We start from the raw sequence: 25,127 nt of genomic DNA on the forward strand, positions 1-25,127 counted from the left end.
CCCCATTTCTCCAGAGAAAACCCTTGTCCTGCTGCGGAGGAAAGCAGAGCAGGGACAGCCCAGCTCGCACAATTCGAATAATGGCAACATTTTTGGAAAGGTCCAACAAGCAACCCCTGCCAGACTGGAGTGAACCCCCCGGCTGGCTGTGGGGACAGGGACAAGACACCAGCACTGGAAAATGAATGGCCGTTTTGTACAAGAGCTTCTTCTACACATATACATATATATATATATAAAACCACCAGAAATTCCCAGCAGCTGCCCTCTTAACAGTGAAATCAACTGTGCATGTAACACTGGCACTGGATTTCCAAACAAAGGTTCGTCCTCCAGATTTATGGCACCTGGTGCGTGCCAACGCCACACACAGCTTCCCTCACACCGCTTCTTCTGGTATAGAGAGCGTCTTCCTCCAAGGAAACAGGGATTTCGGTCTTGCCGAGTCCGGACGACACGTCGGCGCCCAGCCCGGCACAGAGCTCGGTGCTCGCAGGACCCGAGCACTGAGATGTCCTGCACTTGGTTATGTTTCTCTCCAGATATTTTAAGCAGTTGTTGGTGTAATGATACAGCTACAAACTAGATGATTTCCACTATGATACAGAGAAGCGGCATCGAATGATTAAGCATGTTAAGTTTATACCGACCTGATGCTATAAACACCTGTACTGGGGCAGGGAGGACGTTTCAGTGCTCTAAGATTAATGCGGATTTAAACAGCATCCAGAATTATTAACACAAGGCAGGGGCTGCAGGAGGCAAATGACGCCCTGACCTCCTCGCGTGGGTCTCCTGTTAAACATGACGCATCTGGTGGGAAAAACCTGCAGCATAACCACATTTCCTAAATTATCTGGAAATGCCAAGAACACCAAAGGGCACCGGACAGACAAAGGGCACAAACTAGTTGAGAAAAGGGGGTCCCTCTCTCAAGGAGTGCAAGAAATGCTCTGATATAACCCCCCAAAGCACATGGGTGTCCCTCCACACCAGATGACACAACCGCTTTGGGGACAGGAATGTCACTGTTGTCAGGCTCCTGCCCTGGTGACTCCTTTAGCATTCACAGGGTGACACGAAAGGGTCTGAAAACCCAATTCCCTCCACCTCCCTATTTCTCCATCTTGCTCGAGCCTTCCCCCTCCTCAGCGGGTCCTTCTGCTCACCCCAACCTCCAACAGCATCACATTTTAACAACACCATGAGCACTAATATCTAAAGCAGTTTAAAAATATTACAAATATAAAAATAAGACTGAGAAGGTAACATGGTCCTAAAACATCACTGCGTGGGACCAGCAGAGATCTAGACTCTATCAGACACCACTGAGGTTGACATAAACCCATTTATATACAGATAAATATTTAAGAATTTCCTACAACCACCACTAACAAAATGAAACTGGCATTTACGGGGTGCAACGCCCCTTCCTTCACTGGGAGTGAAGCGGACAACTGGTTGTATGTACTACAGTGCTCGGGGATTCCTCCATCCCCGGGAGGACGAGGGGTCCAGCACCAGCATCTCTTCCTGCCGCGGCTCCCAAGGGACCGACCAGCTCGGGAACGGAGCCAGTGGCCATTGACAGCAGCCAGAAGCTCTCCAGATCGGATCCTCCCCGCCAGGAGAAGCTACGAGTGCCAAGGACAGCGGTGCTGAAGAGGCTCTATGGGCTGGATGGAGGTGTTCTCAGGCAACCCGTAAAAAAGTGATAGAAATTGTAAGAAACTAAGGAAAAAAACAAACAAACTGAAAGCTCAAGTTTTAATTCTGGCAACACACTGAACAGAGAGCGACGGGGCCGAGGTTCGACTGCGGAAGGAAACATTCTGCAGGTCAGGCCGTGCTCAGGGCTGCTCGCCGACCTCCACAGGTTCAGCCATCGTTTCCAACACAGCTTTGCGTTTGCTAGGGTTCGACTTGGCCATTTCCAAGCGCAACACATGTTATCGCGGGACACTCCTGCGCCTCACCCATGAGAGCACAAAATACGTGGACAATAACCTGCTCGTCTGCCAATTACACAGGTTTTGGTTTAAAGAAGCAACGTTGAAACTGCCTTCTTATATAGTTCAAGAAAAAACACATTGATACATGATCTTAAATTCAGAGATTCTAGAGTGACATGGAAAAACTTAAAGAGTTTCAAGCCCCATGAACATTCACCTAATAAAGCGTTTTCCCGTCATTCCTGTACTGGGATCTCAGCGTAGTTTCCCTCGTCGCACCCACCACGCGGCTCTGGCACGTAACAGAGCACGGAGTCACTTACTGCTCGCACACACCCGCAGACACAGCGAGGAGAGCAGTCTGGCTCAAACGCACGCCTTGCTAAGCCAAGAACTAAACCAGCAAATTTACCCTTGATAAAAACACAGACAACAGTGTCACCTCTAATCCGCGTCCGCTGCCCGCCTTCCATTCCAATGGCACGGCATCCCCGGAGCCACGACCTTTCTAGTTCAGTTGAAGCAGCCCAGAGGGGTTAAGAAATAAGATTATTATTCCAAACTTAAGACGGACAACCAGCATCAGGGGTCACAGCTGCTCAGCAGTGGAGCAACACCCGAAACAAGCGGCTTCGTGTCACCCGTCCAGCCGCACACAGAGACACAGGAACGACAAACGACAGCACAAGGGAAACGTCTTCTTCCTCATCCCACCAAGTCCAACTGCGCTCATTTACAAAGCCAAAAAAAATTCCCCTAATATTTATTTTATTTCTTTTTACCAAGAAGATAATTTGCACAGGTAAGGGCAATTTTAACCAGGGAGTTTTATGGGGAGAAAACCCGGACATTCGAGCATATTCCAGGGTGCAATTCGACATCACCAACAGGCTCCAGACAAAATCTGCCAACGTGACACTATTTTCTTTAAGCCTAAAAACTGCTTTTTATTCCAAGGGGTCAAACAAACACTTTAATAAGGACCTCGAGGCAAATCACACACCACTGTCCTCAAGCCAGACAGAAAAGGTTAAAAAAGCATCTTCCACTAAACCACCAAGTTCCAGGTCTAAAAGGACTATTGATGAGGAAGAAGTGATTTAACTGAAAAAGTAACATTTCTGTTTAAATTTTTGGGACCTGAGGAGGTTTCACAAGCTCATTTGCAATGAGCTCACGTGCAGGCACCGAACGAGTGCTGGTACCGACAGCTACAGGGAGATCTGATTTTACCAACACCCCTCACTTCTCATTGAGTTCAAAACATTTTCTTCTACCCAGCACGTTTAACACGGTTTCATGTCCGATTTTATGTGCTCCATCATTTCCAGCTCATGCAAAAATAGCGTGAAAACAGATTCAGAGCGGTTCTCTGACAGAGTCCCCTTCATTTTCCTACGGTTTCCTCACAGATCAACAGTGATTTACCTTCAAAGCAAACACCGGGTGGGAGCTGCAAATAGCCTCACCAAAAATAGGTGAAAAGATACAAAGGACAGTAGAGGCGATGCGATATAAAACCATAAAGACCAAAATCAAACAGGCTGCAATTAACTGCTCAAAGTACCGAGTGTAGGTTCTCTGGTAGCTGTTCTAGATCCTGACTTTGCATCATCCAAAGCAAGATTATTAACAACAAAATGTACCAGCAGCTGCCTAAAATGTGTTTTTAACAGTTACATCTCAACAAACCACGGTCTCCAGAGCAGTGTTTGAACATGATTTGGTTTCAGAGTAGTACAGGAAACCTTCCCCATAGTTGTTCCGAAGGAAAAGAAAAACACTGGTGTAAACAAGTCTAAGTGCAAGACAATGTGCAAATTATACAATATGAACACAAAGGTGTTTTGCTCTTAAAATTCCATTTAAGTACTCCACAAACAAGGTCATGAGAAAAGTAAAGGGCTAGTGTATTATAAAAGCTTTAAAAACAAACATGTAATACCCCACTTGTCTATCAGAACCTCAAATTCTTCAAACAAATTTTTAAAAATCAGTATTTTTTTGGCATTTTGGCTGTTGCCAACTGGCTGCATTTTACTCGCTCAGTGAAAACCAGTTACGCAGTTTGACTTGAGATTCTTGCACATTCAAAAAAAGCTGCACTATTTGGTCTTTAGCATGTCAGGATAACGACTGAACTCAAACCAAACCAGAATTGTGCTCGACGTTACAATCCCACCGTCACAACCAAACGAGCCCGTTCACCGTTGGTTTTGCGGCAAACTGCAGTTTGCGGTTACACTGTCACACGTAAAGAGCTGTTCATCAATTCTCTGTTCAAAGATTGGAAACTCTCCCTTTGTCAAGGTAGATTTATTTAAGCTGCAAACCAGCATTAGAGAGAACGCCAGCTCTGCAGGACTGGCAGTTTTTGGTTTTTGGCTTTGTAAACTTGCTTAGATAACAACGCAGGAATAGAAGGAGGAATAAAAGAACTGGTTTGTTGCACTCAAATGAAAATCATGAACTTTTAAAGGTCTCCAACAGCTCAGCTGTAAGAAGAACGGTGGCTTCTGTGAAACTTTTTGGATCTCATTTTTAGGCCAGTACCACTGCTTAAAATGCAGAATGTCTCCATCACACTTATATTGTGACAACTCAATACGTTACACCACAGACATTTAATGTAACTTCATACATGCTATAAAAAAACAGGGGAACAAAAAAAAAAGGAAACAAATAAGACCGTAGCTAAACTGCTTTAAATACTGCATGCTACAGCACTTCACGTATCGTCAAGATACGACACTGAAAGGTGACAAAAGGCTGAAGGGATTACAAAATATTGTCGGCAGGTTGGAAAGCTGCCTTCTTACTGTGGCAGAATTATTCCCCCTCCCCATTCTCTACTTCTAATGTTCATGATTCTAGTGTTGAGTTGGCCATGTATTTTTTTTTTTTAATCCGTTCTAATGACAGTGTTTCCTTAACTTAATTAAATCCATCGGTGTGGTAGCTGGGGTGCGAGTCAGCTGTGAGCTGAGTCGTCTCTGTGGCTGATGCTGGCTGTATCACAATAGGTGCGTCTGAGGCCTCTGAAAAGCGAAGACAAAAGGCTTAGTGTGCCAAGGATAACAAAAAAAGCATTGTATGTTTTGGTAAGTGCAAGTTACATCTCCCTACAACACTCTGATAATACCATTTTACACCCCTCTGAGAGCACAATGTTAATTTACTGTTTTTCAGCCTGCACATGATAGCGTTTTTGTATTTCCTTCTTCACATAAGAGCAGCTTGTCCTCCCTCACCATTCAGCAACAGCCATTAAAAAAGTGATCACAGCACACACAAGGCTATACAATTTTTCTAGATTACCAGTTTCATTCTACAGAAATAGCATTATACCTTCAGGAGGGGTATTCGATACAGCTCCCAGGGCAGCAGCCCCGTCTCCTTTGTGCCTGATGCAGCCACAGCGGCTGCCCCGATGCTCCCTGTCCCTTCCGCACCCACACGTCTGTGGCTGGTATGGGACTCAGTGACATGGGAAGGAAGCGCGGTGACAGTGACCAGCTCTGGAGCTGACCCCACGTCCAGTGAAGACCCTCTGGGAGTTTTCATCTCTGGTGTCAGCGTTACTCACGTAGTTCCTGTACCATAGCTATTCTCTCTCCACCATCTACAACCCGAGACCTGCGCTGATCTCTGCAAAGCCGGTGCTGCTCCCCAACCAGCGCTGGGGCAGAGAATGATGGTCGTTCTAGATACCTCACCACGGTGTTTTTTACCTACCCCTTTCATCTGACTGCAACTGTGCCTCCAAATCCTCTGGAGAGACATAGTACTCCTGCTCTTCGCCCTCGGGAGGTTTGGGTTTACACTTCCCGCAGCAGCAGTTACAGCAGCAGCAGAGGCAGCAGCAGCAGTAGCAGCCCGTGATGATCCCGCAGAGCGCAAACAAGGCCTGCAGAGGACAGAGGACAAGGGAACACTCATCACCTGCACCCACCAGGCCGTGACCACTCAGTCTGAGACCCATGGGAAACCAGAGAGCAAAAATACAGCAACGTAGAGACAGGACTTACTGGCTCCAGTATGATACTCCATCACCGAGATAGATTTAAAAATATGTGCAAAACTGGCTATGGTTCTTAACATTTTACACTGAGGTGAACGCTGCCAACCTGGCTTACTTGAAGAACTTTATGTTTAAGTGGACTATTCTGCTACATCAGGAAGAACATACAGGTCTAAGAAGTGTATCTGTATTAATACCCAGAGGTACGGTAGTTCAGGACAGACTGTAGTGTGTATCAATGACCCTTGTGAGGATTTACGCCGGCTTGTTGATGTGCAGGTCAGGATGTCCCTGCAGCAGGGCCGGGAGCTGCCCAAGGCTGTCGGCACAGCCGCAGAGCTCACCGCGCCGAAACCCGGGTGCCACCCGCACCTGAGCAAGGCGGCTCAAAGCGAGGTGCTTATCACCGGGCGCTTATCGCACAGACAACGGGCAAAATTTATATTTTCACACCAATCACTGTGTTTGAAAAAATATCATTTTAAAATCAGCAAACCAGCGCGGTGATAGAACTATTCCCTTACTGTGGGGAATCAAGAGATGGAGACAATGCTGGCAAAGGGTAGAAAAATGAACCCATGAAATGAAATGCCAAGACTGGGAACAGTTTTTAATCAGCTCTAAAGCACCATAAACATCATCCTGTCACTAAATAAGTAAGTTGGTGCAGCTACGGTTTCATATTCCAGTTTCCCAGTCACACTGTCTTTTACATATTATTTTCTGTGCAAGCAGACTGCAAACAGATGAACTCCAAAAACGTGGACAATTTCAGTATGAGAAATGTGTAACATACAGGCTTTTTGCACTTTTGAGTAAGTGTGGTGATTTAAAACCAAAGACAAGTATGAAATGGAGACCTTTAGGAGTTTTAAACGCCAATCCAGAGTAACTTCTCTTTGCACTTGTATTTACCTTCGCCCACCAGCTGGACAGCACGAAGTACGTGTTCACATTTTCTTCACCGAACTGCTCTGCTACATACAGACCCAGAGACCCATACTTATCATAAATGTTTCGCTTTGTGGCATCGGTCAATATTGCGTGTGCGTTATTGATCTCTTTAAATTTTTCTGCTGCCTCTGGATTATCAGGGTTTTTATCAGGATGATATTTCAATGCAAGTTTCCTGCCGAAAGAAAAAAAAAGATTGTTATAGATTAAAAAATGGGATTTATTTTTTTATTCCACAGCCTGTCAAGTCGAGGGAGACTTTCAAGTCCCAGTTGGTTTCCTTAATCTCTGATTCACCTTCCCTGATGATTCTTCCTTAGATGATAACAAAAGGCTGCAGCACTGTCTACCTTAGTTCACAGGACTGACTTCAGACCGTGGGATTTGGCCCTCAGAAATCCAAGAGAAAAAAGAAAGACATTGAAGAAAAGTACTACTTTGTTACCCCTCTAGCAATTTCCACCAGTAAGTTTTGCTCCTGCTAAAGCAAAGACCAAGCTAACAGGAAAAAAAGACACCACAAGTGTAAGATACAGCACCAAAGAAGAAATAAAAGCAAGCCGCCACAGTGTCTGAGCACAAAAATAGAAGAGACAATCACTTGTGGTTAATTCGCCAATTCCTGTGCAGGAACAAAGAACTTTTCAGTAGAATAGAAAAAGCTTCAGAGTTTCGAGATATCAGGAAATCGCAACATAAGCCCCTAATCATGCCGGATCTCTCACAGTTCACAGTTCCTGGAGGTCTCTGAACGCAGCACCAAAAACCAGATGCAGCCTTGATAACTTTGACAGTTCTGACGTGGTCCAGGCTATTTATAGAAATAACTGGCCAAACACCTCCTTATATTAAGAAAAAATGCAGTTTTGACATTTGAGCTCCCAAATAGAAAAATCACACAGAAATGTAAGCTAACAGCTTTGCTCCACCAAAAACGGTGCTTGTCCTCCTACAGAAAACTACCACAAAGTCCAGTATATGACAAATACACCGGAAGCCTGAAGACTTTTACACGACAGCTTTGAGTGAGGAAATATTTAGGGAAACATAAAGATTTGTATAAGCCCACATTTGGATGGGCATGCAAGTGTATCCCAGCATTGAAAAAAATAAATGGAGTGTGCATTTGAAACACTCAGAGTGTAAAAGATGCTGATTGGGGAAATAACGCCTACGGTTGTTGCTGATGCTGCAGCCTCAGCGACCACTGAAATAATCACAGTTTTTATAATTAGAGAGAAGTCATATAAACCTGCAAAGGGCTTAGCTATTATTTCCCAGTTGCTAAGACTGGAAAGTTTGAATCACTGATTCAAACTTCCACTTGAAGGCTTTAGCAAGACACAGCTAATTTTTGAGAGTCTGTGGATTCAATTTAGTCAGAGATTTCACCATATAGTTCCCATCAGTATTAAAATGGGACTTTGAAAGGGAAAAAGTTCTGGTGCATGTTAAAGACTAGAAGTAAAATCTTCCAAGAGCATCCTCAAGTGCAGATCACTGCTGACCCCTAGTGCCATGTTCAATATATTGCCACTTGTCCAACAGTACAAGACTGTAGCTCATTCTCACGGTAAAGAAGCAATTGCATTTAAGTAGATTTTGTGGGAATGTGGAAAACGAGCATGTTAAAGGACTGTCTTTTGGTTTTGTTTGGTCAATGCAGAGCCATGTAACTCTAAGAAAATGAAGTAAAAAAAAATCGTATTTTAAAATACAAATTCCACATAGAATAAGGAACTTTGAATGAATTTTTAGGAAAAAGTAATTGTTGACACTAGTTTTTGTCGTTATTTGTATCTTTAATCTGTACCTTACTGTGCTAGAACTGGAAATGATGGACAAAAGGGCAATACTGTCTGTGTGTGGTCTCTGTAAGTCAGACATAGGGCTACGTAACAAGAGGATTTTAACTCTGATCACACCACCTCCAAACTCCGTTCAACTTCAGATAAAGACCTTTCAGAATGATGCTGCATATTGGATAATTTAACTTATTAGAGATGAGATGTAAAAATTTAACAGCACTTATATAAAACGTCCAGGCAGGTTTTTAAACCAACTTTAGCAAGAAACAACCATGTTTCACCTGTTTTTCTCATGTGATTTTGCAAAAGGTTTAAATAAACCAACTTGAACCTACATGTAAATGTAGCTGTTGAAGACAATTGAAGCTATTTGTGCCGTTGGGCACAGGTGTAAAACGTGAACCTTTACCTGTAGGACTTTTTGATATCATCTGAGGTGGCGTTCTTGTCCAAGCCCAGCACGTGGTACAAGGATTCTCCAGAGGTTGAGAGCGAGCGTTGCCTCTGGTCTGCCATGGCGGACTAACCTGAAAGGAGAACCAGCCCCTGCCAAGACAAAATGAACAAGAAATGCTTAAACAAAGAAGAACACAGACCTCACTCATGCAATCAGCCTCAAAATGGAGTTTCCACGTGAAAAATCATCTTTTATTAGGTTTAAACGTGCTTTGAAAAGAAAAGGCTCTTAACATAGGTGGAAGCTAAGAAGTTACAAAGCGCAGTGATTTACCAGTGAAAACAACGGTTCTATTTTCAGCACAGCACTGGGCACTCTGGAATCACTCCTGGACATACTGGACTCTGTTCTTTCCAGAAACCCACGACCAACAGCCCAGGTACAGCTATAGACATGTACTACATACACAGCCCTAAAGCTACTGCACCTTCTTTCTTAGTCTTAACATTAAGATAATTTATTTGTGATAATATCTATATAAACAGTCTGACAACAGATGCCTTGTCATTACCGTAAGGCTGCCTATTTGCACCATGCTTGCATAGGGGTGACTTACTTGCATTTTGAATTGCAGACATTCACATTTAAAAACAAACACACCAAACCTCCAGCACTGCCCAAAATCACAGCCTCCCATCTCACTGCTGACACCAGGTCCAGCAGAATCCTTTAGACAAACCCAGTTTGACTCCGCATCCTGCTATGAGCAAGGGAACACCTGCCCACCGCGAGACCTCCCACCTCATTAATTAAAGTCATGGCTCAAACATATAACACTTGTTTGAGTTAAAAATCACACTTCTTGAACACAAATGAACTTCCTGCTCCAAACTGTGATGTGAAGCCCGCAGGGGCGTCCCCCGGGCCATGGCGGGGGTAGATGCGCTTGTGTCCGTCACGTCCCGAGCAGATTAGCGTTTGCAGAATGGCCGCAAGGATGAGCATCAAAGAGGAGACTACTGGTTATTTTTGGATTATGTCATTACAGTTGGCCTACACCAGATTACGTAGCCTTTGAAAAAGATATTTAAAGCACCAGACTTTTCTAATTTAACCCTTTCTCTTACATAACGATGTTAATAACTCCAAGGCTACCTGACAGAAATACTCTCATACTTGCGCTGCCCGGTTCTTGCTGCGACCTCATAGTGCCACAAAATTACAGTTCCATCGATTGTAGGCAGGAACAGACATAGACTTTACAACTTGCTTGCTCACCCCAGAGCCCACCATCAACTGCTTTTCCGCATCCGGCCCCTCCAATTTTATATTAGGTTAACGCTGGGCACTGTGTCCAGTTTTGTGGACTGGAATACACCAGCTAATCATCTCATTTCTCTCTTTGGCAGCTCAGGTAAGTTTAATTAAAGGTTACCTGATAAGGAAGCTATAAAGGTATTGCCTCAAACAATGGGGCATTATGAACATTTGTGTTGTTTAAAGGTCTGTAGTTCTATTTAGGTGTAACAAGTTTCCTTTAACACCAGTTCAACAGGCCCCTGGTGCACAGATGCTGCAGATCACAGGTATACACTACGTTCTGCTTTGTAAAAGCTCCACCATTAAATTAGGGCAAATTTGCTTAATAAAAATAAATTCAATATGATTGAGATGATGTCTGTCAGTCTGCAGGCTGCCTGTCACCAACATAGACAGGCAGAGGAGTAAAATTCCAACCTGCTGCAATCTGTTGTCACTTCAACGTGAACAGTTCAGGGTCTCTGGAGTTCGGTATAATGGGGTGTGTGTATTTACTCTTCAAAACCTGTATGAATGGACAAAACTGGTCTGGGCAAAAGCAGAGAGGACAAGGTGGTCACGGGGATTCACGTGGGAAGTTTCTTACTTAAGGGTACAGAAGAGTCTTGTTACTAAGAACACAAACTCCGGCTTTTCAAATGGACAATAAAGGTGCAAGTTACTCAAGCTCAGAGCACTTCAGAAATCAGGACATTATCTACCCTACTGTTTTTGCAGGTGGCTCTAATTCACGGGACTGAAAGCTGCTCTGTATTTTTTAAAGCGGTGTATTCAGCAGCAACAAATCATGTGCTGTGTATTCCACCCAAGCAGGATGCCCCGAGGAGGTTTCTCTCAGAACTCCCAAGAAAGGTAATCCCTGGATTACACAGCACCGCTTTTAACCATCTGTGTCCCAGAATATCCTGGTCAGCCAGCCTGCCCAGAATATGCAACGGTTTTCAGCAGGACCAGGTAACTGTAATTGGTACAACCATGATGAAAAGATGTAGATTAAACCCGGTAGGTTCTGTGGAACCCAGCCCTAACATTTTAAACACATTGGTGGTAAACTGGACCTTAGAAAGACAAATTTTCTCTCTAGCTTTCCAAAAGAATTCCATCAAGTTTCATGAAACTGGTGATATCTTGTTTTCTGGCAGGTCTGCTGACCCTTTTATAAGTTGTATTTAACTCATTAAAATGGCAAACTATTATTACAGCCATGAAAAATTAATAGTTCTATGACATTTTAGGGAATTAAACACTCGCTGGATACCCTAGTGAACCCCAGCAGCAGAAAGGTGAAACAATCTTGCATCAAAATACCACTGCAGCAGTGCATTGGGGTGCAATCTTCAACAGAATTTTCATTTTCTTAATACTTGTTCTGTATTTTCTGTAAGTATAAGTTACTATATTAAAAAACAGAACCACCCCCTGAATGCACATGCCAACACACAGACCTTTACACACGTGCTGCTCACAACAACCTCAGTGAAGTGTTTTATCTTCAGTGTAGGGAATCTGGATGTTAACAGCTGTTCCAGAAAGTGAATGCTACTGTAATGGACAAAATCCACCACCTCCTGACTGGTAAAGGGTCCTTACCCACTACACACAGGACAATGGAGAGTCATTACCCTTAACAGATACTCTCTGTCCAAATTGAACGAGTCTGGTTGAAACCAGAAGAACAAAACAGCTTCTGAGTCCTTCTGCACGTCATCGGTAACACGGAGAACTGAGACATCCCCAAAGGGGCAGGTAGGAAACAACGGGAACGAGAAATGGATGTTTCGCCAGCTCTTACAAAAGTTATGTCTAGTTGGTGCTTTATTACACAACTTCAGGAAGCACTAGGGTATTCTGGGAAATATTTGCATTCTACAAATCTTTTCCTTTTACTGGCTATGGTAAAATACAACATCAGTTTAATCTAAGGTGACTAGTTTTTCAGAGATTTCCAGTGCAGCACACTAGCTGCAGGTGTTAAGATAAATTATTCAATCTCAACCAGTATTTACTAGTAAAAGTCTAAATAAAAACACCAAGCCAGAACCACTTTAGTAAATATTGATTTATCCCCAAAACAAAATAGCACCGCTGGCCTCCGCCTCCTGCCCGTGTGTCTCAGATTGATTTAGAGCCATTCTCACAATCTGGTATTTTTCTACAGTGAAAATTATATCCATCGAGAATGATATCCAAGATCATACTATCAAGAAAAACACGAGGTGTTTTAAGCTTGGTTTTGTGAGGTACTAGAGATGTCTGTAAGAATCTTTGAACTCTGTTTCCCCAGCATTATTTTTTGTTTAAATGAGTGGATTTTATTTGACTTCAAGAAATTAAAAAGTACGGTACTTACCTGGTATCTAGTTCCAATATTCTCAGGCAAGTGGTAACAGCCTCCACACGCCTCCAAAACTGAATCTCCTAACGACAAAACAAAAGCAAATAATTTGTTCACCAACTCATCTCTTCAGGGCTCATTGCAAAGTTATCATCACATTATTTCGTTACAATGGTCAGCTGGCATCCCAGAATATTTTTTGAAGTCTGCATTTATGTATTTTCACTATTCTTTCACTCAAATATCCCCTCGGAATGAAAGTCCAGAATAAACCAGAACGATTTTTGCTGTCTGAAATATTTTATACTACAGTAAGTCTCCACAATATAAACACTTATCTTTAGAATTGATTAGCTGTCAAAGCGGGTTACAAGCATCATAAAGAACAGATTCCAGGGCTCTCTGCTTCTATCTGTAGCTTCAGCCTCTTTTCCCAAACCTTTTACCATGCAAAAGACCCACTCGTGTCTGAACTCAAGATACCGGTCGCACAGGAACACTAACAACCATTATTTAAGACTTCGGCCTTTTTCAGCTGAGGCGTTGGTGAGCTGTCTGTACTTAGCACACGAGAAGCGTGTTTTCCAAGGCTGGGTAATCTGTGATGTTGTCAGAGAGGCTCCCAAAGCAGCTTAAGCCGGCGTGGAGCAGCAGGAGCGGCCGCGCGGAACCGCAGCGGCAGGCAGGACAAACCAACAGCGTTTTTAAAGAAGTTCAATAGAAAAGCAGCACTGTCCGCACGGTGCCTTTCTTCACAAGGCCTGAACAGCGCTGTCACTGAGATGAAGATGTGCAAGCACGCGACGCCGTCCCTAACGCCACTCTACCCCGCATCAAAACGCCTGATTTATGGATTTCCACAGATGGAAATCTGGGAATGAAACGGGACAAGAACGCAAAGTCCAACTGTACTTTGGAGATTTGATTCTACCCACTTGCCTTCAACAAAATGAGGTACCTGCTAAAGCCAGCACGTAATGGAATAAATGAAAATAGGATGATGTGTGGATAGAAGCCTCACGTAGCTCAAATGCAGTATTTCGGCCCAGGCCTCATCAAAACTCCTAAGAGAAGTCTTTATTTTTTATAGCACACATACACAATTCCCAGCCAAGTACAGAACTCAGAATATACAGAAAAGCATTTTTTTTATATTAATACGGATGCAAGCAGCAATATTTTCTTCAGTCTCTCAATGATGCCAATGCAGGATTTCACTAACAGCGGAAAGCCTGATTTACACCTGGAGATAAATGAACAAGGTCAAAATAAAATCCAAAGGAAACAGCTACTTACAAAATCCAAAGCACGTGAGAAACCCATGTGTGTATTTGGCGTGACCCAGCATGCCAAACTGGGGTTCTACCCCCTGGTTTCTGGTGCAACTGGGAATTCTAATGTAGTGACTCAGAAATGTTTTGATCTGCCCATCCAATCCCATTATTGAGGCAGATCCACTGACCCAGAGCTCTACATGACACCCTGCTCGGAACGACGGACAAACATCTCCCTCCTTACGACAGGACGTTCACAGCATGAAAACAAAGGAGCCAGAAATGGAAGGAGGGATGTTGGAAAAGAAACATTAGCATTTAAAAAATCAAGATGAATGGATATTACCCACTTTCAAAAAACACAACTCAATGAAAAAATGTCTGGGAGAAGGAAGAAGTAATTGTTTAAGAGGCAGAGAACACACATATAAGTATGAAATCAGAAGAAAAGGTTAAAGAATGACGAAGATAAAAGCATGCACAGCTACACAAATGGAAACTAAACTCAGCAACACATTAAAACGGTGACAAGTTTTGCAACACAAATGAAGAACACGCTTAGGAAGTTTGCCTGTTCCGTCAGCGTTCTGCTTGCACCAGGAACCTCATATGTCCTGCAAACACGAATCTGGTTTGTCCAATATTATATTTCTCTAACCAAAGGATCTAAACTACCTTTTCCTTACAGAAATCAGACATGTTCTCCGATCTATTCTTTTTGATAAAAAGCATTTCTGTTTCTTCAGTCGACCCCAACCTCCTCTGCCCGATGTAGAACCATCTTCATTAACAGTTCTATTGACAGAATTGCCATCATCCTGCAGCTGCTGCTGACAAAGACACAAGTATCTTTAGGGCACCTCGCTTCATAATCCAGCTCCACCATACACCTGAGCTACATCATCAAGTACCTAAAGAATTAGTGCTGCAATTAGGCAAATAGAATAAATAAATAGACAAAATAGAAACTCCCGAGTCTTTATTTCCACACCCTTACTTGCTCATGTCACTCACAAAATGAACCAGTACTGGAGAAATCATGTGAAAACGCGGATGGTAAAGCAAACTGGTTAATAAGTGCTCTCAGAAAACAACTATTTTAAAGTACTTCTCGTGAACATTCCTCTCGCTGTCTTGGGACAGTAATTTTTAACCTGTTAATTGAAGCACTATCACTTACTACTTAAACAAGCACCTAAGAGTGAATGTTTTGGTGTTGCTTTTTATAGATATAGATATATATATATATATATATATATATATCTACACACATCAGAGCACAAAAGCCTTTTAGCTAAATTTTGCTTTTAAGTCTGTGGCCCTTCAGTAAAGGCCACATGAGAAATCTGTCCACACAAACATCCTGTTTAAACACATAAATCCTGATGTAAAGCAAACGCAGTATCCAGGGAATTCATTCCAATGTATACATCTTTCTCCCAGAAAAAAGAACTTTACTAAGGCCAAATTCATTTGCCTTGGGAACAGAAGATAGGCCTCCAACAGTGAAGACTGACGTTAAAATCTTCATTAAATTGAGGGTTTTTTAAAAAAAAACAGCAACACAGAGCTTTTAAATAAATGAAATCTGCGACAACAGAACTTCTCTGCAAAATTCAAGTCTAAATTGCCATAACATCTGTTATTAATGTTCTACTGAAACTTGTGACAAACTTAACTACAGTGATACAGGTGTTGTTTCTCTAATGAGCTTTGCAGATTAAAATTTAGCCATTTAAGTCTGATTGAGCAGCCTGTTGTAAAGGCTTGTGACCTTGTACCCTACACAAGAGTCAGATTCAAACCTGCCAAAGAGGGGTTTCCATAGTAAAGGAGGAAAAATATATAAAGTATTAGATCGACATTTTCTATCCTTAATCCTGAGTGTTTTAGTGGATCCCATATTGGGATTTCATTGCTCCATTTAATGCGTCACCAAAATTACGTTATTGTTTATGGCACTACAGTAGTTTATATGGTGGAGTGAAAGTGTCACCAGCTGCTCACAGCTCTGAAAAACCTGCATCTGCTTCTCAGGTATTTTAAAAGGTAGGACAAAACAGCAGCACTGTTTGCTTGCCTCGTTATTGCTCTTAATTGTTTTTCTATCTAAATCTACGTGGCATGTGACGGCTGTAACTACTCATGGCATATCTAAAAATTCATTTTCTTCTAATTGCTCAACTGTATTTCCCCAGTTCTTGTGGACAGCGGGAGGAGATTTCACCATTTCGTTATTTCACTTCTCCACGGAAACTGCCAGAGAAAGGAACATTCTAATTTCCTTCTATAAAGAACAGAAAACATGGGCTTCTACCACACAAAGACTTATCAGATCATAGAGAAACAAAAGCAAAACCAGCACAACAGATTTGTCTTCTTTTCAGGTACAACTGAATTATAATAAGAAATGGAAAAAAAAACAACCAACCAAACAAAACCCCATAAAACAACAAACCACAAGGGGATGAGTTTCGCACCTGCCCCATTCAAATCCCCAGCACAAGGACATGTAGAAGCACAGAGGAAGACTTAAGATTTTCACAATAAAATCTGAACTGGCCAGCACAAGCCTGTATAATTCAAACTGTCACTTCTTGTTTTGGCAGGAAAATACAATAAGAATGCTTTTCTTCTGAAGGGTGGGGAATGCTGGAGGGGTATGTACCTTTATTGGAAACATTTTTGTTTCATTTTGGGCCAACTAAACCAGAGCCAGGTCCAGAGTTAAACAAACTCAGCAGAAAGCACCTTGGACAGATGACACATTTATTCCCTAGAGATCAAACCCAGGTTTAAAATAGCAGCGAAGAAAGTCACTACCAATCCACTGCTAATGTCACCATATTCTTCTAACACACCAAGAATCTATTAACCAGTGTACAACCCATACCTTTGGGTCACTCTGGATTGCAAGGTGCTCAGGACCCATAACCTCACATTAAGACGCTGTCTCACCCGGCTCCTTTGGCCAGAAACATCCAAATAAATCACAAGTCCGGACTAATAAGCAGTTTTAGTTTAAACTGACATATTCTTGCAGGAGATAAACTTGTATTTTCTAACTATACAGTGTGATTTCACCAACAAAAAGATTTATTTTATACTGCTCTTCCAGAAACACACTGGTATTTATTTCTACTGTTCTCTCCCTCTGCATATGTTTAATCTGCAAACTATGTGATGCAGTATGTTCACAGTTCTGCCATTCAGTCTGGCAATGGTATTTCATGGCTGCTTGGGAAAAAAAAAAGCCCATAATTTAGAAATAATAAGGCAACTGAGAATGGTATTTGTCCTACTGATTTTCCCACTAACTCCCTAGTGATTAACAAGAAAAGACTCAGCTTGAGTTCCAGACTGTAGCCTCGGTTTACAGACCTGGTACTTAAGGAAAACCCATGTTCTAGACTTTAAATGTAACTGAGTTTTCTAACACTATAATTGGGATAAGAAATAGAACATCTAAACACTTATAGATTCCATAATGCAAGTTTTCAGGCTGGAGTGGCACTTCTGAGGACTTAGAACAACGAGGCCACTGTTACATTGAGGCGTAAATTCAATCACTGCCGTTCCCAACGCACGTGCCGTTTCCTTTCAGTGTAAAGGACAGAATTATAACATTCAGCCTTTTTTCCTACCTCAAGCAATAACTGAGAAAGTCAGAAAACCCAGTAGTTTTGTGACTGTGACACTTTTATTCCTCCCTCTGATCTCAACCAACCCTGGAGCGTGACAGACGTCTCTTCAGTCTGTCTGTACACACGATGGGACGCTGCCAGCACAACGGTAAATCCATGTTATTCTTACAGATATTCCCCAAAATATGAGTACATCTTCTGAAGATCCTTAAGGGGAACAGGATTAGCTGCAAAATAGCACCTTTCCTCATCTACAGTTATTTTTAAATAATATTTTATAAATCTACACATTCGGACAGCCTCAAAACAGCAAGGAAGGGTGAAAGTCATCACAGATAACTTTTAGCCTGCAAGAGGGACTGACTGGGCTTTATTCAGAAGATGTCAACAGGACAAGTCACTGGAAGAAACGTGGTTTTAAGATAAGGTGCAGGAAACTGCGGTAAGGAGCTGCACATCACAGGACAACACAGAAGTGTTCATCATCCAAGACATTTCATCCAACGTATGTTCCATTTCAGGACCCGTAATAAAAAGGAAAGTCGATTGTTGACCCTCTTATCCAAACCCCCCAGTGAAACAGTGGGGTCCACTTGGAAAATTATAACCGTGCACCTTCCCAACACCTTTTGATTAACTCCGCTCGCCTCATTTTCCTAAGTCAATTGTGAACAGCAAACATTGTGGCAAAGCAATTTTCAAAAGTGCAACCAGAAATTGGGAGCTTTGTAGGAAAAGAAAGAGTGAGACAGTTATTAAGGAAGATAAATACTTTCACTAATTACCACCCAGGCAACATATTTCTGTTCGATACGCATTTATTTTGCTGTGTGACAAAAACAGGCTACTCCAAGCAAGAACATCCCTCCCAGCATCAACGTTGGGGCCTTCAAAGTACAACTGACCGATGAGCGGTTTGTCAAACCAAACCCTGATGATGACGAAAATGTTTCTAATGAAAAGACACAGCTCATCGTCTATTTTTCTTTCACCACTCAGGTACCAGGATAACTCTGGTCCCTGATGGACCTGAACTAGAGCAGAACTTAAAAAAACATAACGTACTGCTTCAATTCCCTGTGCAGACACCAGATGATTCCACAAGGATCCCGGATGCCCTTTGTAAAGGCACATGAAGACCCATTAATTTTATCTCCCTTCCACCCGCTGTTATCACAGCGCCACGTGTCCCCCCAAAACACAGTTACCCCGGTACCTGAATGAGATATTAACACACATTTTGTGCACTGACCGCTCTTCTAGTGCTTCTAAATACTAAAAGCAGGAGCACCAACCTTCGCACTGGCATCATGGCTACACAGGAGAAAAATTCAGACATTTCTTAACATTTTTTTTCAAATTGCCTTACTTGCATACAACCAACTAACAATAGATGTGACGTGAAATTATAAATATCTCTTTGGTGCAATCTAGTCTTGGCAGAATGAATTTCCTGAACTTGGCATCTTCCAGATTGCTGCAGACGCTGTCACTGGGAACTGCCGCAAAAATGTCCAAGTGAGGCCTCCCGAGTCCTCTCCACAAGATCCTTTAAACCTCATTACACGTTTTACAGTCACTGTTCCCAAATCCTCCTGCCACAAGAAGCAGATTCATAAGGAAAACTCATTAATGCCCCACTCCAGGCAAAGGTCTGTATTACACACCGTGCACTGAACCGTCACACAGAACCACAAACTATTGCTGAGCATAAATAAGATTGCTAAGATATCACCACCACAGTAACAGAAAATCCTGTTCAGATATAAAAATACATAATGACACATGGAAGGGAAAAGAATATTTTTGTTTGAAACACAGCCAAAAATGTAAAGACATAAAAGGGGAAAAGCAAATGGAAAACCTGTGCAAGTTTGCAACTGAATGTTTGGCTGCTGTAATGACGTCAGTAAACTCTGGACTGCAAAACATTAGCAACATATAGTTCCTATATATTTACTTTTCCTACAGATTGTCTTGTAAAAGTCACAAATGTTTTAGGATCCCAGCCCTGCCACCCAACACAACTCAGGAAGAGGCAGATGAAGCCAAGTGAGGATTGAGAAGCCCTGGGCAAGACAGCAGGAGCAGGATGGGGTACATCAGCGCTCCTGTGCTCTTATTACTTTATTTAATTTTATTTAACTTATTTAATTACTTATTTCTGATTTTAGGTATCATACCAACCTGTCCCCACTGGTATCAGGTACTGCCCGGCACTGCAGTCAGATCTAAAGAACTGGTTACTTGCATCATTCATCTGGCAGAAGCCATCAGCCCACCACAAAAATAGCAGTTAATGAAAGCATACTCGTATCATGTCATAAAGAAATGAAGGTTCCTTAGCACTTTGGTATGAGGCAATTAATGGCACTGGGTTTTTTGTTTGCTCAACCGCTTACCCCAAAAAGTTGAGATTGTGCTACTGAAGGACATTAAAATGATAAAAATCCCAACAATTTTCATCGAAAACCTCTGTACTCGTTACAAAATACTTGAGCAGATTATGAAAGAGGAGATGGCAGCTGATAATTTGAATTTCCTGGGGCTCGGGAGGCTCGCTCTGCTCGCACAGGAGCCGCCGTGCACCACGAACCTTCAGGTTTCTGCTACCGAGGGATGCACAAAAGGACAAAAAACGTGCTGAAATTCTACAGTTGGCCCTACAAGATGCTGGGACTGGAGGCGTCTCAGCGCCACTGAACAAGGCAGAAAAGGACTCTAAAAAGGCACGTTTGAGTGCAATGCAGATACACGGTGAGTGCAATTAGGAGAAGTTGCCAGGACATAAGAAATCTGAGCACAAGCCAAAGCCATCTTATTCACGTTCTCCCGAGAAAAACTCGCACACAACAATGCACTAGAAACCCCATAATAATTATTATTATTTAGCTATTCTATGCATACACACACAAATTGTTACTATGTTGGTAGCTACTATCACTTCATTAAAAATATCTAAACAATGTTTTGAGGAGCGTTTGTTCTGGAATGTGGTTCTTTTCTATCAGTTTACTCTGCCTGAAAAGGAAACAAAGTGCCTCCAAAGCTAAAACACGTTCTTTCTACCAACTGTTCTTCGTATGGTTTTATTGCACAAGGAAATACTTTAACTGAACTCCTAAGGAAATGTTATGATATAGAATGCTGGGTGGGATACTGGTGCTCAGTCCTATGTATAAGCTCCACAGAAAAGTTCTGCCAATCTTTTCCCTCCCTAAACATATAGAAAAAACATATTTATCTAGTTATTAACATTAATGATAGTTTCAATAGAGAAAATACTGGCAAACTGATGACAAGAGGGAAATGCAGCAATCATCATGGGCCAGCTCCAGTCCTGTTATCACATGTCATTTAACAGATCTGCAGAACCACCTCCCGTTCTTGAATGGTGCCCACTGCCTCAGAGAGGATATTCCAGCAACTCAAATCATAAATCAAAAAGTCATATCAGTGGCTTTCACATTTAGCCTAAAACGTGACATCTTAGGTAATTCAGTTAGGTTTGCATTAGTATTCACTATCAAAACACTGAAACACAGGCCAAACCCCTTCCTGAAGCTCACAAAGAGAAGAAATATGATTATTAAGAGAGGAAATATGATAACAGCATCATTGCTGACAGAGAGCACCTCCTAAACAGCATAACCTGCACATTGGGCCAAAAGGCTCAAAAATCATCAGTCACACCGTTAGGTTCCAAGTCATATTCTGATACTGCTCAATTTTTTCCCCAAATACAATGATCCCAAGACCGCCGCTGACCTGCCAGATGCCTTCAGAGGGCACGATCAGAGAAGCTGGTCCGTACCACAGCTGGATTTCCATCGCTGCTCCCATCATGGGCTGCAAAACAAGGGCCTGGAAGGTCCAACCACCTCGGGGAACTTCACAACCCAAATCAGGTCGGTGACGGGGCCACCTCGGCCACAAACCACCTCAACTGATTGCAACAGAGCCACAAGACCAGGGACACCAACCAGTGCCCCACCAGGCGGCGGATCACTGGGCATTTGGGAAAGATTGAGCGCTTATGCTTTTTGGGAATGGTCAACACGGATATAAGGTCTTCACTAGGAGACAAGACACTGATAAAGATGGTTAAATATAGCACAGGGCTGCGCTGTGAGGCTGGGAAACCTCTGCTTGGGTTTCACCAGCACTTTGAGCCTACAGCCCGCAATTTATCAATACATCGAAAATTCACCACGTCGCAGCATCTCCCCTTTCATTTAAACGCCAGGGACAATCACCAAGACGAAATAAAAGAGGGAGGGAAAGAAGCGTTTGCTTACGCTTATAAGAAGCTGTTTGACTGGAAATCTTGTCTCCAAAGTCGGCGTTATCCCCAAAGCAGATTCTGCAGGGCCAGCATCATCACAAGCTCCTCCAAAGTTAGAGCACCACGAGAAAACCACAGGAAGCTGCTCAATAACAATAAACTTCTTTTCATCCTACACTCTATATATTAAAGCCAATTTCTCTTTGACTCCAGCTTTTGCTTCCCCTCTTCTCCCTCCCAGAGCGCAGCGTACTCAAATTATTAGAGCTAATTCATTAATGCAAATGAATCTGGCATCTATTTATCAGGATCTCTTAGATTAGGACTCTACCGTTTTATATCAAAAGCAAACCAAAACACAAACTCCGATCCTAAGCGGCCTGAAACCAACAGACGCCTTAGAACTGGAAAACGCCCCTACCAAAAACACCCTCAAAAGAATAAATTCCACTGAAAGGTGGCTGCTGCTATTCAAGAATTTAAATAGGTACAAGCCTGGCACATTTCAAGAGGAAATCCTTTACGTTCATGCACTTGAAAGCTTAATTTACCCAAAGAAAGGGGTGAACCAGCACCCGTCAGCCACTGGGTGAGTGCGGCCTGCAAGTTCTGCTTCAACAGCAGCAAACTCAGATGGTGTTTAAACACACACCGAACATTTCCAGCTTCTTCAGACAAGCCAGCGTGAGGGCACTACGCAGACGTCAGCCAGCAGAGCTGTATTACTTCATACCCGTGGAAGATGATGTACCCAATTTATGCCATTTTTTAAAGCTTTACTGCAGGAGGGAGAATATTAAGCACACACGGCTCTACAGAAGCATCTCGCAGCACATGAAAATGAATACCCCAATGAAAACAAACCGAAAAAACACAAAAACGTTTGTCTTTCTGTGTCATACAGAAAGCTTTCACCTTGCTCTCCAAGGGAGAATCGGCTCCACCAGTGTAATATGCCCCGGTAATAGAAGTCAGCGGCATTGTGTCACTGTGCGGGTAACAGCAGATATTGATAAGGCACAAAAGCAGAGCGAGGCGTTATCAGGGAATTCGCTGTCTCCGTTTCATCCAGTTCCATTCGGCATCACCACAACCGCCTGACCGGAATTCTTAATTCAGGAACCAGAAGACACCGCACGAATAAATAGAATTATGCTGCCTTTGCAAGTTTCCCATTAGAAAGGCTGGATTTACTTCCCTTTGCTAATACGTCAGTCATTAAGCACATCATAATCTGAGCGGGTAGAAATGATTATTTTTTTTAATTAAGCAGAAGAACGTAAGGGAAGGAAAACCCATCCCAGATCCCTCCAGCGAAAACCAGTCATGGTGAATCACGGCTCGCACACCACACAAATGACTTTCATTTAGAATTCACCTTTCCAAGCCTTTTCCTTGGGTTTTTTCCCTCCTCAATCTCCACGGCCCCGAGGCCCCTGAACCGCCGCGAGTGGGCGGCGGGAGGAGCGGGGCTCACCGGGCCGGGGCCGGGAGGGGGTCCCTGCGGGGCGGGCAGGAGCACCGCACCCCCAGGGGCTCCCCGCCCCGCCTCACCCCAGAACCCCGCTCCGCGCCGCCCGTTCCCCGCTCGCCCCCCCGCCCGCAGCACCAGCTCCATCTTGGCCTCCCCCCGCGGGCCGGGCCCGCTGCGGCCCAGCCCCGCCGGCTCACCTGCGGCCCCGCGGGCGGGCGGGGGCCGGGCAGCCCCGGGGCGGGGGCGGCCCCACGGGGCAGGGCGGCTCCTCCCGGCGTCCAAGCGGCCCCCTAGTCGAGGCGGCCTCGCCTCAGCCGCTGCCACCGCCGCCGCCAGACACCGAGCGGGACCCGGCGACGGGCGGGGGAAGGGCCGGCGCACCGCGCCTGCGCACCGCCGGTACGCACCGCCACCGCCCCCGCGGCCTGCGGGGACGCGCCCGCAGCGCGGTGCGCGCGTCCGGGGGTGCGCGGAGCGCGCAACGTGGGAGCGGAGGGGGTGGCGTTGGGTTGGCCGAAAGAGCGGGTAGCAAAAATGAAACTTCCCTGACCGGGAATCGAACCCGGGCCGCGGCGGTGAGAGCGCCGAATCCTAACCACTAGACCACCAGGGAGCGATGCACAACGCTCTCGCGCGCTGCTCTTGGCGCACTGCCGCCCGGACGGAACTGCGGCGAAACCAGAGATGGGGCCAGTGAACCGTGTCTGAGCTGCTGACACAGAACTACAGAATGTAGAATCGTTTTGGTTGGAAGAGACCCTCCAGATCATCGAGCCCACCGTTACCCCAGCACTGGCACTAACCCATGTTCCTGAGAACCTCATCTCTGCGTCTTTTACCTCCTCGCTCTCTGAAATGCCTGAAAGGAGCTTGGAGTCGGGGGGGGGTCGGGCTCTGCTCCCCAGGAACAAGCGACAGGATGAGAGGAAACGGCCTCAAGTTGCGCCAGGGGAGGTTGAGGTTGGATCTGGGGAACAATTTCTTCCCCAAAGGGCTGTCGGGCATTGGAACAGGCTGCCCAGGGCAGTGCTGGAGTCACCAGCCCTGGAGGGGTTGGACAGACGCGGAGATGAGGTTCTCAGAGACATGGGTAGTGCCGGGGTGGGGGTTTGCTGCCTCTCTGGACAGCGTCCAGGGGTGCTCAGTTCCCAGTGCTCATGCACATCGACCCTCGATTCTAAGCCAGGTTTGAGCAGACCTTCACCAGCTGCTCTATTTCTGGGGTGCTGCACCGCGTGTCTTGCCTGCTCTTGCATGCCCCAGGAACACGGTGCTGAGCCAGTTCCTTTTAATGAACAAACGAGCGCTTATAATTAGAGGAAAACAGGCTTTTTGAAGCTCAGACTCTGATTGGTTTTCCCAGTTGCTCAGGTTTCCCGGCCGCTCCCCAGGGAACTCGGCTGTTTCCCACCGGCGGGGACGGGAGCAATGTGACAGTACTTGGGGAACAAATGCACGTTTGGGACTTGCCAGCCCTCAGCTGAACACAGGTACAGCTCGGGGAACAGCCGGTGTTCAGCATCTTGAAAAGGAACCATCAGACTGTAAATATTATGTGGTACATCATGAGAGAGCACCTGGAGAGCCGACAGGTAGAATAGGAAGAGCCGCAGCCTCGAGCTGCTGCAGGCAGCTGGAATCCGACAAGTTCATAACACAAGCA

At 44.2% G+C, this 25,127-nt stretch overlaps 1 protein-coding gene across 1 annotated transcript; it reads right to left on the reverse strand.

The window, feature by feature from the left end:
• Positions 1-3,964: 3,964 nt before the first annotated feature.
• On the reverse strand, positions 3,965-23,803 carry DNAJC5 (DnaJ heat shock protein family (Hsp40) member C5). The gene is made up of 6 exons (XM_080354775.1): positions 23,662-23,803; positions 12,803-12,870; positions 9,145-9,281; positions 6,889-7,102; positions 5,688-5,859; positions 3,965-4,990 (listed from the first exon to the last, which is right to left on the reverse strand). The coding sequence occupies exons 3-6, from the start codon at positions 9,249-9,251 to the stop codon at positions 4,887-4,889; spliced, it is 597 nt and encodes a 198-aa protein (XP_080210901.1). The 5' UTR covers positions 9,252-9,281; positions 12,803-12,870; positions 23,662-23,803; the 3' UTR covers positions 3,965-4,886.
• Between the last annotated feature and the right edge of the window lie 1,324 nt (positions 23,804-25,127).

The sequence above is a fragment of the Nesoenas mayeri genome (genome assembly GCF_963082525.1).
Source record: "Nesoenas mayeri genome assembly, chromosome: 16".
NCBI classification, from domain to species: Eukaryota; Metazoa; Chordata; class Aves; order Columbiformes; family Columbidae; genus Nesoenas; species Nesoenas mayeri.